This window comes from Mustela erminea, chromosome 13 (genome assembly GCF_009829155.1).
Source record: "Mustela erminea isolate mMusErm1 chromosome 13, mMusErm1.Pri, whole genome shotgun sequence".
In the NCBI taxonomy this organism is placed as follows: Eukaryota; Metazoa; Chordata; class Mammalia; order Carnivora; family Mustelidae; genus Mustela; species Mustela erminea.
In genome coordinates, this window is record NC_045626.1 from 54939186 (window position 1) to 54953174 (window position 13989).

Below are 13989 nucleotides of genomic sequence, written 5' to 3' on the forward strand. Positions count from 1 at the left end.
GATTCCACAGACAAAGAGAATTCCACAAAGAAGTGCCAGGGATGTTCAGGTCAGCCTTCACAAGGGTAAGAGGTCACAACTCAGAGCCTGGGGTTAACAGGGGTCCGTCTTTCATAAATCTTGGAATCTGTTTAGGACTTGAGTTAACCAAGATCAGAATCTAATCATAGGCCAGGAGAAAAGAGTCGTTCAGAGATGATTAAGGAGAGATTTTTTTCTTGGGAGGACTGTGGGTTGTTGGAAGTAGAGAATTTTATTTCTGTGAAAAAGAATCCAAAATTAAAGGCATTCAAAGACTATGGTCTCAGAGGTCCTAAGCTCCCTGAGTATCCTTGCTAATGATCTAATTTCCAGCCCCATGATGTGTCGTACAAATGGCCCTTCAGGGGCACTCTTTCTAATAACCCAGAAGTTTGTATTTCTTGAAGTCCTACTGGCAATGTTTTGCTTTGTCCCCAACTCACACATCTTCCAGGTGGGAATTGGAAAAGAGGACAGTAAGAGACTAAGTGTGGTATCTGGGGGGCAGCCAAACCCTTCAAACCATCTGGGGCATTTCTGGATGCTTACTCCTGAGGGGGGGCTCCTCCTGGGAGAAAGATTTCAACTTGTCAGGTTTCCAGCCTGTCTGGAGAGCATGGGGTGAGGGGAAGGAAGAGGTGGGGGTCAAAGTGGGGCGTGGTAGTGTGGAGATCATCCCGGAGCCCGCTCCCTGTGCTTCTGAGCCCCCCTAGCAGATAACACCTTGAGAAGAGCGGGCCTTTTGGGGTCCTCAGGGTTGATGCAAACTTCAGCAGTAAATGTGTGGGGATTCCTGGAAGAATGATCGAGAACTGAATGGCTGTTGCTGCTCTTTTCCTGACTTACAGTGAATGGTCTTTATTGGGTGTCCGGCCCTTTAGGTATGTTGTGTGGGCTACATTCACATCCACACATCCACAAGATCTGATGTTAAAAAATTCCTCAGGGTGGGTCTTCTTTTCTTTTTATAGATAAGTGGTGCCTCTTTAGGAATTGACAGAACTGGGATCTGAAGTTGACTTTGATGGGCTTGCCTCATTCACGGAGACCAAGAATCCCTTACTATGGGCGGATTAAGTGCCAGGTACGATATCAAGTGCTGGGAGGAAGTGAGGGGCAAGCCTGCTACCGTCTCTGTCCCCACAGAGTAGTAGTACTGGGCTAGTAGGGGAAGCAAGCATGTGGTGAGGACGGCAATTAAGGAGCCATATGATGGGGAGGCGGGCTGCAGTCCGTCTTCCCAGGCAGGGCTAACAGGGAGACAACACTAGGGTAGAGGAATCAGCCTATGGCCGGCTAAGAGCCCCACTAGGAGGGCGAGTTGGGAGGAAGAAAGGAGCTCAGGGGAGGTCCAGCCAAGGAGGGCAGCATGAGGGAAGTGCTGGGACTGAAGAGGAAGCGGGGGTGAGGTGTGGAAGCCGGCAGTGTGTGGGACCAGCAGGGAGCCCTCAGGAGCTCACCTGCACCCCGTCGGTCTCCACCTTCAGTGAGGTCATGCTGTAGGAGAATGTGTAAGAGAGATGGACAGAGTCGGATGTTTTGGTTTCCTGAGTCAGGGAGATTCACTGAGGACGGTAGTTACTCGGGTGAGGAAGCAAGGACGGGACCATCTGAGGTGCCATTCCAGTATGGCAAGGTGAAGATGTTGGGTGACAAGTTGGGGTGTCCAACAGGTGGCTAGATACCAGATTAAGCTCCATCTGATCACACTGTCTTCTAGGAACACAACACTTTAACCCCAATTTATCCTGGTGTTGTCTGGTCTGTTCTAGATCCTTCTGTTGAAATGACAAGTTTAAATATACAAAACAGGCACCTCAGGTCTTCCATGGAGCCTATACAATGAGCAATTGTGAGGGTCTTTTTAATTTAAAAATCTCCATTTTAATTTCTCAAGTTTTTTTTTTTTTTTTTTTTTTTTTTTTAATTTAAAGTAGGCTCCACATCCAACATGGAGCCTAACTCAGGGCTGGAACTCACGACCCTGAGATCAAGACCTGAGCTGAGATCAAGAGTCATATGCTTTAACCAACTGAACCACCCAGGTGCCCCTAATTTCTGAACTTATTAACAGCTGAATTTGCTTCCCTAAGGAAACATATCTCAGATTCTCAAACGAGGCTGTCTTCTCTGCCGGCTAACACACACAATGCTCTGTTCTTCTGTGGCTGAGAAAAAAGACTTCAGGTTGTGGTGTGGGAACAGGTTATAACAACATATTCATTAAGGCATAGAGGTAGGGGTTTTATTTTATCTGTTTATTATCATTTAAAATATATTAAAATTTTAACACAGCAGAAGCAGGAATTAAATTGTACATGGCAGTCTAAAAAAAAGAAAAAACAAAACCACCAGAAAACAGCAAACAAAACACAGAAAACAAAAATTTACATGAACCAATAATATATTAAAATCCCATTTAGGTGAAGATCTAAAAAAAAAATGAAATACAAGCACACTTTTTAGAGAAGAATTGTTTTGCTTCAGTGACCTACAGTTTGAGAATCTCTCCAAGCTGAATCAATTTTCTTCAACCATAAGATTCTTAATGAAGCAAATGGGTGAGGTCTGTTTCTTTTCTCCCCCCACAACCTCCCTCCCCTCAAAACAAGGGCTCTCCACTTCGATGGGGGCCTGGGTAACTTTGTGGGTATAAAAAAGGGGATTGTCTTTCAAAATTGTAGGATTGATTCCTCTTAAGTGTCAGATATAGTCACTTACACAAAACAAATAAGGTCTGACAAAAAATCAGAATCGTTCGAACAAATCATAGCCACCCAGCTCCCTACTTCAGAGAACTTCCCTTTTAATGGTTTGTCTCTATGAAGATGTAACACGACGGCTCCTCATCACACCTGCTCAGAGGGAGAGCGGGGCCAGCTACCTATTCTCCTGAGGTTGCCTCAGTGGTGCAGGTGGGTGGCTGGCCCTTGGGTCCGCCTCAGTAGCAGAACAAGGGTCCCCCATGTTCATGCAGATGGCCACCAGGCACTGCTGTGTGTGAGGGGGTCCTTGGGAGAGTCTGGCCAGCTTCTGCTACCTGCCCAGGCTGACTGTTCCCCAAGTGCTCTTTGAGCCACTGGGAGCACAAACAAGAAACACTTAATGGAACAAAAAGGAGAATTAATGAATCATGAAAATATGTGCTTATTATTATTTTTTTAAAGATTCGCACTTTCCTGAGTAAAGTACTTAAAAATCCCACATGAAGTCTTTCTAAAGCACCAGGCCTCTATCTCCTAGACTCACTGCATCCAGATGGCAAATCTGAGCCAAGCTCAGATGTTCTGGTGAAAACATGAACAATGTATTTATGAATGCTGTTTTTCTACTATTTCACTGCTTTAGAGTTTTATGCTTGAAAAATGGTTAATGGTGAAGGAGAAAAACTGAAGGTGTATGTGTGGGCTTCTTTGGTCTGTCTGTTGCAATGCATCAGAGCTGGAAGGACACCGCCGAAGATAAAGATGTCCCCAAACCACACACGGGCCCCTGCATCCTTGGCCCTGGATCAGTCATCATACCCTCTACACATTGAAACCACAGCTGCTTTCAAAGTCCAAATTAAATATGGATATGACCATGGGGACGTTCAAATCAAATTAATGTGGGCCAGTTTTATTGCTGCAAGAACAAGGTCCTGGTGCCATGGCCATTCAGGTGGTGTGTTTATCCTCTGGCTTCTTGGCCTGAGAGAGAGTCTTCTTCAGTGAGGTCCTGGGAATTCCTGAACATGAGGATAGAATTATAAATCTTCAGTGCTGGACCCAGTTTGATTTTCATCACCTTGACGATGTCTGTCTGCGTCAAAAGCAGGAAGGCTTTGCCATCGATCTGCTGCGAGTAAATAAACACATACTGTTTAACCTCTGGCGACTTCTGGGGACTCATGTGGGGGGTTGGGGGGTGGGGATGGACACTGAAAGGTGTCCGCCTCCCTGCAGAGCTCTCCAGCTACAGGGAAAGACGGCACCCTCTCCCACCCAGCTCTGACTGCAGAGCCACCGCGTGCTCTTACCCAGGACTCGGTTAAATATGAACTCAACATACAGGGGAAATTTCTGTTATGTTTAAAAAATCTTTGCCTGAATTTGTATTATGAACCTTAAAAAAAAAACCCTACTTTCATCCACCAAGTAAATCTCCAGGAATTTTTCCCAAGAGAACAAAGTGCAATGCATCCACTCTAGTGTTATTTTTAATAGTGAAATATTGAAAACAGTCCAGGATTTCAAATATAGCAGGATTATGGTGCCGTCTAGGTTGGGGTATGAGGCAGTCACTGAAATTCACATCTTGATGAAACAATGATTTGGCAAATTTTTCTAATTTTTTATTTTGCTAAGCAACAAAATATGACATGGTATAGAAAGATCTTTTTCATTCCATGACATTAAACATGTGTGACCACATATATATGTACATATAATGAAGATATTTAAAGTCTTTATACCAAAAATTAAGTGAAGTCAGATTTGGCTTGTGGGATAGTGGTTTCATTTTTATTTTCTCCTTTTAACTGACATGCATTGAAATTTTTTAAAAGATAAATGTCATTATGAGCAGAAATATATACAAAATAAATGTTTTATTAACTTTTGAAAATATTTATTTGAGAGAGAGTGTGTGTGCTGAAGGGGGAGGGGCAGAAGAGGGAGAAGGACAGATAGACTCCCCACTGATTGCAGATACCCATGTGGGGCTCGATCTCATGACCCTGAGATCATGACCCAAGTAGAAATCAAGAATTGGTTGCTTAACCGACTGAGCCACCCAGCACCCCTTATTTACTAACTTTTAAAACATGGTGGTCTGACATGTGGTAGTTTCCCTGAGACTCACAGGATGGGGATGGACTACCAAACAGGCCATTTCCACAGCTTCTAAAAGCCCCAGTCTGCTCTCAGTTTGAGTCCCAGGGACCGTATATGTGTCCGACACCCATTTAAGCACCTATTTAAGCAGACTGTCTCAGAAAGATTGCTGATTCTAGAACCAAGAAGACAGGATGAAAGGGTTTTCTATGGTAACCCTCCTTCCCTGAACCTTTTTGAATTGGTACAGACCCTTCATGTCAATGACTCACTGAGACATAAGCATCCCCCATGGACCCAAGTTTTGAAATTAAGTCTAAATTAAAGTGGAAAGTTAAAGTTTTAAAGTGTTAAGAAAGTTGTAAAAAGCTTCCTGTGATGTTGGCGAGGATGCAGAGAAAGGGGAACCCTGTTACACTATTGGTGGGAATGCAAGATGGTGCAGCCACTGGAAAACAGCATGGAGGTTCCTCAAAAAGTTGAAAATAGAGCTACCCTATGACCCAGCAATCGCAAAACTGGGTATTTACCCTAAAGATACAAATGTAGTGATCAGACGGGGCATGTGCACCTGAATGTTTATAGCCGCAATGTCCACGATAGCCAAACTATGGAAAGAACCTAGATGTTCATCAACAGATGAATGGATAAAGATGTGGTGTATATATATACAATGGAATACTATGCAGCCATCAAAAGAAATAAAATCTTGTCATTTGCAATGATGTGCATGGAACTAGAGGCTATTATGCTGAGTGAAATAAGTCGATCAGAGAAAGACAATTATCATATGCTCTTTCTGACATAAGGAATTTGAGAAGCAGGGCGGAGGGCTGTCGAGAGTAGGGGAGGAAAAAATGAAACAAGCTGGGATCAGGAAGGGATAAGAGACTCTTAAAGCTCACAAAACAAACAGGGTTGCTGGGGGAAGGGGGTTAGGGAGAGGGTGGTTGGGTTATGGACACTGGGGAGGGTATGTGCTATGGTGAGTGCTGTGAAGGATGAAACTTGGCGATTCACAGACCTGTACCCCTGGGGCAAATAATACATTATATATTAGTGAAAAAGGGTAAAAAACAAAACAAAACAAAACAAAAACAAACCCAAAACCTTCTTGTGCATTTATGATAATGTCTGTTGAAGAATCGTCCATTTGGAGAACGGAAAACCTGGAGAACTTTCTAAGGTGCTGAAACACGCTAACCCCAAGCTTTAAAGTCCCCTCTTGGAAGTCTGTGTTTTACAGAGGCATGAGACAGGGTCAGTGTTCTGTCCACCAGGGAACTGCTGGTCATAAGAGCCACGCTGGAGCCACCTGACCTACAGACACCTGTGGACAAGGTGGGTCTTGGGCACTGCTTGAAGCTGAGAGCAGCTCAAATATGCGAGGCCAGGCTAGCTACTTCTGAGCAGTGCTGGGCTCAGGTGAAAGCAGGTGAACGTCATGTCTCAACCGGCAGCTACCCAAACAGCTGCCTGAGTGACCCTGATGCTGAGTTACCTGGAGGTGCAGGACTTGTTGGGTTCTGAGGATCCCAGGACCCCAGACTCCAAGAGTACTTTCCCTGAACCAAGCATGTCCCGACCGCTGGAGCGGGAGGGTGTGTGCTACACACTGGTGGCTCTAGGAAGAGTTTTCTTACAGACTTCTAGAGCAATGGTGATGGAGTCATCATGAACAGAGACTGGAATCTGCTGCCTTCTTCCTGCTATGCACTAGCCTCCTCACTGCTTATTGGAGGACCCAGGACAACAACTGTAAAGTGCTCAGCATGGCCCAGCACAGGCAAGTCCACAATAAACAGGAACCACCATATTTTCACTATTACTCTATAGCTGATCCAGTCTCTTCTGGGGTCCCTAGGGCTATGGTTACTAATTCCAGGACAAATATTAAGCAGTTTGAGACATTCCCAACTAACATGGAGTAGGAAACAGAAACCCCACAGAAGGGCTCTTTGGCTTCTCTGTATTCCTCTTGAAGCAGGTATAGAGCAGGGACACACAGGACGGTCCCACTGTCATCCTGGGGTAGACAAATTCTTTCTCCTCCCTGGGCACAGACTTCTTGCAGGACCCCTCCTGCCCACAGTGAAGCCTGAAGTCATCACAGCAGAGCCGGCACAGCACCCATAAGGGTTGCCTGACGCGTTCATTTATTCTTCCCCTAAAGAGTCTATTTCTCGAGCAGGCCCCATGCGCCAGGCACCAGAATGTTCTGTGACAACGCAGAGTTCAGCACAGGCAGGACAAGGACAGAGGCTGACCCTGCGGGGCCCGACTGCCCTGCTGGGCTCTGTCCCTCCCCAAGCCCTCTCTCTGGCCCACCAGCTGCTCTCAGTTATGCTCAAGTCAATGAAAACAAAGCTCTTCAGGGACCAGACTATGGAAAGACATATAATTTTTGCATTTCTTACCTCTTTCTTGAAGCACTTGGCATGTTCCTCGCAGCCCAGGAGAGACTGTACAAATTCAGCCACCTACGGTGCAAGATGAAAAGCCTGATTTACAACACACACCTGAAATAATTTCTTGGGTTGTAGTAACTCAACATTTGAGTAAAATATATTGCAAATCCCTCAAACTCTTGGGACTGAAATAGGAACTATCAAGGCCCATTAGCCTGTGCCAGCTCAACAATCAGCCCAGACCCAGTCTCTTCTGGCCTCTTACTGCCCAGATGACCTACACAGGGTTACCGTTGTGATGGCAATGACAGTCTCCATGGATGCCATGCCAGCATTCTGGAATCTTCTCTCATCTGATCCTCATGTCCTCCCTGTGGAGTTAGGGAAGGTAAGAGGGCATGGCCCAAGAGTAGCAGTCTCCACAGTGATTGCCGGAGAAAAGGACTGGGCACCTGGCCCTTCAGTGACTCTGAGGCCCCATCTGAGTCTCACAGGGACTCCAGGGACCTCTGCTGACCAAATTCCCTCACCAGTGACAATCAAGCTGAAGCCCAAGGAGGCTCAATGACTCTCTGAAGGTCACGCATGGCCGGGAAGTGCCAGGGATGGTTCTGCAACTCAGGGTTACAGCCTCCAGACCAGGAGTTCTGGAGAATCACCTCTGTAGCTTCATTTCCCACTCTTTCCCCGCCTCCCTCCCCAGCCACACAGGGCCCAGGTTCCTTCTCATTAGAGAGACCAGAGCACCACCTGGCTGGAAGAGCAGGAAGCCATGAGTGTCCCAGCGATGCTTCTAGGGAGCCGAGTGAACAACTGTGATAAAGCATAGACTCTCAAAGACCAATGACAAGGGGAGTCCAGCCCCTTCTGGCAAGGTCCGGCATGGCTGCGGCACAGAGGAAAGGCAACCCAGGAGGCAGCAATGACAAAACCTGGGAGATGATGTTTTTAAGAGCAACTGTCTTCACGCGCTGTGCCTTGTGCCAGCCCAGCAGGGAGCATGCGAACCTTCTCCCCCCTCTCTGAAGGAGAAGACCTCCGGGAAGGCAGGGAGTGCAGGCCCTGGTATCAACATGTTCTATGATCCAAGAGGCCTGGGAGTCCCTGGCTCCCTGCAGGGAGAGGACAGCGGACACTCACCCTCCCCACACTTGGCAGAAGAGAGCCCTGCGGCCTCAGCTGATCTCCGGCTTCCAAAGCGGCCAAGAACCAACACCCGCAGCGCGAACCCGGGCCCTGCCCCCTGCATGCACACCCGATTCACAGCTATATTTGATACGAGGATTCCAGAACTACTTTTTAGGGGCCGTCAGCATGTCGGTGTTTGCTTTCCTCACCTCAGATGCTGCAAGTCTGTTCATCATGAGTCATTACAGTCATCCTTCCAAAGTGCAGGATGATGAGAATTAAAAAAAAAAAAAAAAAAACGAAAATCTTCCCAAACCACACAAAGGCATCCTTGAGCCTGGGAGCACCTGGGAGGCATTAGCGCTTCGAGGGGCTTCGCCCAAGTGCCCGGTGCTCTTCTGATGAGGTACCTGATTTGCTCTTTTTAGGTGGCTGAAATCATGGAGCTGAGGAAGGTGTGGGAACACTGTTGGTCAAGTTGTGGAGACACGTAACTGGGGCGGGTGACAACAGGAGCTCCAGAGAGCTTCTAAGGCCTGGGACACTAGGAGGGGGGTGCTGTCCCCTTGCTCCCGAGGCTGCTCTCTGGCCAGGAACCCCCCACCCCCTCCTCAGCTCCTGCTGGGCGAGGCCCCTGCTGGGCGCTGGGAAGCGGGACCCGTGAGCAGGTCAGGTGGAAACTTCCAACGCGTTTACGGTTTGATCAGAGGTAGGAGGATAAAGGGAAAATGGCACGTAAGGCTGCCTTACTCATCACACTGATACATGCTCAGATGTGCTAAGTCCTAGAAGAGGCGGAAAGACTATGGGCTTCTAGCAGGGATAGATGGCATTTCAGACGGGAACCCAGGAAAGCGATCGCAAGGGAGATGGAGGCTGAGACAGGCACTGTTGGGTGACATGTTTCCACTGGGGGCGATTTGGGGGGTTGGCAAGTGGAGACCTTCTCAGCACAGAGCGTCTGGGCAAAGCCATAAGCAGGACGCATGACACATACGGCATCGGCATGGAGGAGTCCCGTGTGGCTAGAACTGTGGAGCAGAAGGGGAGCTGTGGAAAAAGACGGGGGTGAGGGGGTCGCCATGTGGTTTCCTGGTATGGGCAGCAAGAAGCCCTGGAGGGGCTGTTCTCTCTCTTGGCCGCACCCTGGAATCCCCTCAACAGCTTTACACAGGTATGACAGTGAAGCTCAGGCCACAGGGACGCCGAAGTCATGAGGCTGGATCTGGTCCATGTGCTGGGCATGCATTTCTAGACACCCCAGGTGATGCTCACGTGCAGGCAGTCCTGAGAACCCAGCACGAAAGAGCTTGAGAGGTGATCTAGCAGCGTCGGGGGCACCGGGTAGGACGTCACTAGGAGACACCTGCGGCTGTCTGGTGGGGGGCCCCCAGGGCCTGGACACTGCATGGGGCGGAGCTCAGAGCTGGAGGCAGGAGGCACTGCAAGTCCAATCCTGAGACCTGCCCACAGGCTGGGTGTGGGACAAAAGGAATCAGAGCAGAGCCCGAGAGAACTGCTGGAGGGCCGGCGTGTCGGGCGCTACTGACTGGCGTGGGCTGAGCACTCTTTGCCGCGGGGCATCCTGGGTGTCGCAGTCTGTTTTGCAGCCACACTGGCCTCCATTTGCCATGTGCCACTTGCACCCCCACCCCCCTGTTGTGACAACCAAAAACGTGTCCAGTTGTTGCGCACGTCTTCCTGGTCCAAAGCCACTGCTCTACAGGCAGGTTTTCCTGAGATGGCTCTTTCACAGGACAAGAGGCTGAATGTCACAGCAGGAAAATTAGAAGTAAAAAAGCAGGACTAGGAATTAGCAGAAGACATACATTTTGTCATAGCTCAATCAGCTCCTGTGGGAAAGCCAAGCCAGAAACGAGGAGCCCGGATTCCCCACAAGGAGAAGAGCTTTAGGAGGGAGTCTTTTTAAAATACACATTTCAGAAACTTCCATTTGCAGCAAAAGTGGTGTGTGTTGCTTTGATGGTCTGCTGGGTTAAAATATCCTTTTCTGGGCACACAGGAAAGAACCACATTTCCTCTCCTGTTAGCCAACGAGTCACTGTCCATGTGGAGGTAGACAGGATTTTTAACAGGAATAATGAACCTGTCAGAGCGGAAGTGGAGCATCACTGGGGAGTCGGGTGGCCCCCAGCAGGGCCCCAGGCGCAGCCCCTCCCTGTCCCACCTCCCTCAGACAGCAAGCCTCATCTCCATTGCTGAACCACTGGCCGGAAATCCTCTGCTTCTTTGGAAAAAGGTTCTGGGTCTATTCAGTCTGTCCTTTTCCAAAGTCAAAAACGAGTTCCATGGAATCTACTGAGGTTGACTTTTCTCACCAGAATTTAAAAATATCTAAAGGCCTTGATCATTATTCAGTCTCATTATTCAGTATTGTTAGTATTTATTCCGTGTAAGAATAAATTATATTTTGAGGTTTAATAGAAAGCCCATTTTGCTAAATATTTAAAATGGAAAGTGGTGAGCTCAAACATAGCATAGAGTAGTACTATCAGAAAGCTTGCCTCTCATCCTCCTCTTAAAAATCTGTTTATCTGGGGCGCCTGGGCGGCTCAGTGGGTTAAGGCCTCTGCCTTTGGCTCGGGTCATGATCCCAGAGTCTGGGGATAGAGCCCCACATCGGGTTCTTCGTTCAGCAGGGAGTCTGCTTCCTCCTCTCTCTCTGCTTGCCTCTCTGCCTACTTGTAGTCTCTGCCTGTCAAATAAATAAATAAAAAATCTTTAAAAAAAAAAATCTGTTTATCTCTCCAGTCTGTGGTAAATGTGAACTGTTCAGATGGGCATGAGCTCTAGGAAGCAGGAAGCTACCATCTGTTTGCCCCCACCCAAGATGGCTATGTGGACGTGTCTGCTGGTCTCAGGTGATGGCACCTTTGTTGGGGTCTGGGGGCGGCCAACTTCTGCCTTGGCTCCCAGCGGCACAGCTGGTGTGGAGGCTGCCTGATGCCCGGTTCCCTGAGTTCTCAGGAGTGGGGTGTCCCACAGCGAAAGCCCCAGCTTTGTCTTGGAAAACCACTGAGTAGGTTAATCCTGGGGATGACACAGCACTTTGGAAAGACTAAGAACAATGACCCTGTGCCAACTCTTGAATGAGCCCATTACTTTTCCCAACTTACTTCCCCCAGCGACCTACTTTTCCTGGCATCCTCTCGGAGCTCAGCAGGCCCGTTTGCTTCCATGGGGTTGCTGTGCCCTTAAATCTTTCCGAACGGTGGTGTTCTCGATCTTGCTGAGCCTGGAGCTGTGTGCCTGATTGCCCTGGCTCCAAGTCCACTGGGGACCATGTTTCCAGCCTGGGTCTCATTTTTTAACAGTGGAATTTGTTATCTGCCCTTTCTTAAGGGCCCACTTGTATAAGGCTGCTATGCTTAGTTAGCAGTATCCTGAATTTTTCAAAACACTCCCTCCTGTGTAAAGATTGCTTTTAAAGTGGCTGCCATCTTTTAAAGTTAATGGACATTTGGGGAGAACTTGGTTGAGGCTCTGGCAATTTATACGTGCTGCTTTAAAAAGGATTTCTGATCATAAGGAGTAAAAACACCCATATGTGCCCTGAGCATACATGAGCCACACCTGTGGCTCATACACACCTGGTGGGAGGATACCACGTGCCTGTGCATACCTGCAGGAGGGTACCATGTGCCCACACACCTGGTAGGTACCATGTGCCTGTGCACACCTGGTAGGAGGGTACCACATGCCCACGCACACCTGGCGGGAGGTTACCACATGCCCGTGCACACCTGTGGGAGGGTACCAGATAAAATCCACCTCCCCGTTGATTCAATCACACATTTCTCACACACCTACTCTGGGCAAGATACTCTACTATAATGACATAAAGAGATATAGTTAGTTCCTACTCTGTAGTGCTTACACTCTTTTACAGAACATTTCCATGGCCCAGGGTACGAAATACACTTCACACTGACCACGACTGGAGTGTTTGCCCACACCCACACATTTCTAACAAAGGTTTCGCAAAATAATCACCCTTACTACAGATACGGTCTTTCCTTTCATTATGTCTTTCACTCTAGAACCACGACATCGACTTCACAGCCTACCTGTGCTTTGAAAATCACTGCTCCAATCGAATTAGCCTAAAAGAGTGAGAAGCCAGCTCCCATGCTCTGGGCAAGTTTAGGATGGCCCTGAGCAGGCTTTTCTTCCCAAGTAACAAAATGCAGACAGCAGGTCTCCCTCCCAAGCCAGGAGAGTAGACAAAAGGCAACGTTTTTGCTCTTCATCTTTGGCTGCAGACAGACTCCTGCCCTGAGTCTCCCTGAATGGCACTTAACGCAAGGACGCACAAGTCCATTTTCAATGTATCCTGTCTTGGGCTCTTGTGGCTCCTCTCCAATACTTTGCCTAATGAGAACAAAACACAGAAGAACAGCAACCACCTTGGTCTCCTCTTGTCCTGCACAGCCTTTTCAAATCCTTGCTGCCCTAGTCCCATTTTTAATATGACATCTAAAATAGTCACAAACTCTATTGTTGGTACTCACTGGAATGCCCCCTAAACAAACCCCCATCTGAGGGCTGCCTTATCTTCAAAGATACAGAGTCACCACAAAGCCCATAGTCTCATCCCATCCAAGATTCTTCTCGAGGGGCCTATGTTGGTTCCAGGAAATGTGCCACAAGAGTGTGAGAATACAGAAAGAAATTTAAGAAATGCTCCTTGTTCTCAAGAGCATCTAGATAGGGAGACTTCAAGACTATGATATATTAACTTGAGGGAATAAGCCACACTTTCTCTGGAATGCATCCTTGAAGGAAGTCATGGTTATGGAAGCATCACGACAGCCTCAGGGATGATGTTCTTATTTTTAATCTAGAATATTCTAAGGCCTCTTTCAGCAATAAAGGGCTGAGTTTCCATGTGCATCCACTACAGAGAACTCAGGGACTGTGACCTTGCTGCCTAATAGTCCTTAATGGCACTCTCAGTGTCCCCCACAGTGAGCACCTCCTTGTCCCATGGAGATCTGCAGCATGATCACCACTATCTTTCATCACCCCCCAAGCCCTCGATTTCCTGCAGTGCCAGGCTTGGGACTCATCAAATCAGAAGCCCCCTACACTTCCTTGTCACTGCTTAATGCTCCTAAAACAGAGGTTCTGCTCTTTTTGGATGATGGTCCTCTTGAGACATTAATAAAAGGCCTGGCCCTTCTCTTAAGGCAAGAAATACACACATTTTCCACATTTTTTCCAAATCCGTGGAAATCTAGTTCCGCAGCCCCAGCCAGGAGCCCTGTGCTACATCTGGCCTGTGCCCTGCTGAATAGGACACTTGCCACATGCCTCCTGCTGACACATCTCTGTTGTGGACTCTCTCTCCAACTGTGGTCCCCTCTCTGTCCTCAGCAGCTCTCCTTGGACAGCCGTGTCCTTGGTGAAGGCTCTCTCAGCTCCCCCATCCATTAGTGACATCCCAGGCGGTATTTCTGCCCTGGGAACAGGTGTTGTGCATTCACTGCTGCGACATCATCTGCAGGGCCCTCTCCCTCAAGATGTCCCACAGGAAATTCACCATCTTCTCCTCCTGGCCCCAAACTGGGTTCTTTCCTCCAAAGTTTCATTCCGTT

The 13989-nt window shown here is 48.1% G+C and overlaps 1 protein-coding gene across 4 annotated transcripts in view; it reads right to left on the minus strand.

The window, feature by feature from the left end:
• Positions 1-3608: 3608 nt before the first annotated feature.
• The window catches only part of L3MBTL4 (L3MBTL histone methyl-lysine binding protein 4), a 453724-nt gene continuing 443343 nt past the window's right edge, over positions 3609-13989 (minus strand). For all 4 annotated transcript variants that reach the window (XM_032309584.1, XM_032309585.1, XM_032309583.1 and 1 more), the window contains 2 exons: positions 7253-7315; positions 3609-3858 (listed from right to left, as the gene is read on the minus strand). In XM_032309584.1, the coding sequence (XP_032165475.1) occupies positions 3691-3858; positions 7253-7315 (231 nt within the window). In that variant the 3' untranslated portion in view covers positions 3609-3690. The remainder of the gene's footprint in view (positions 3859-7252; positions 7316-13989) is intronic.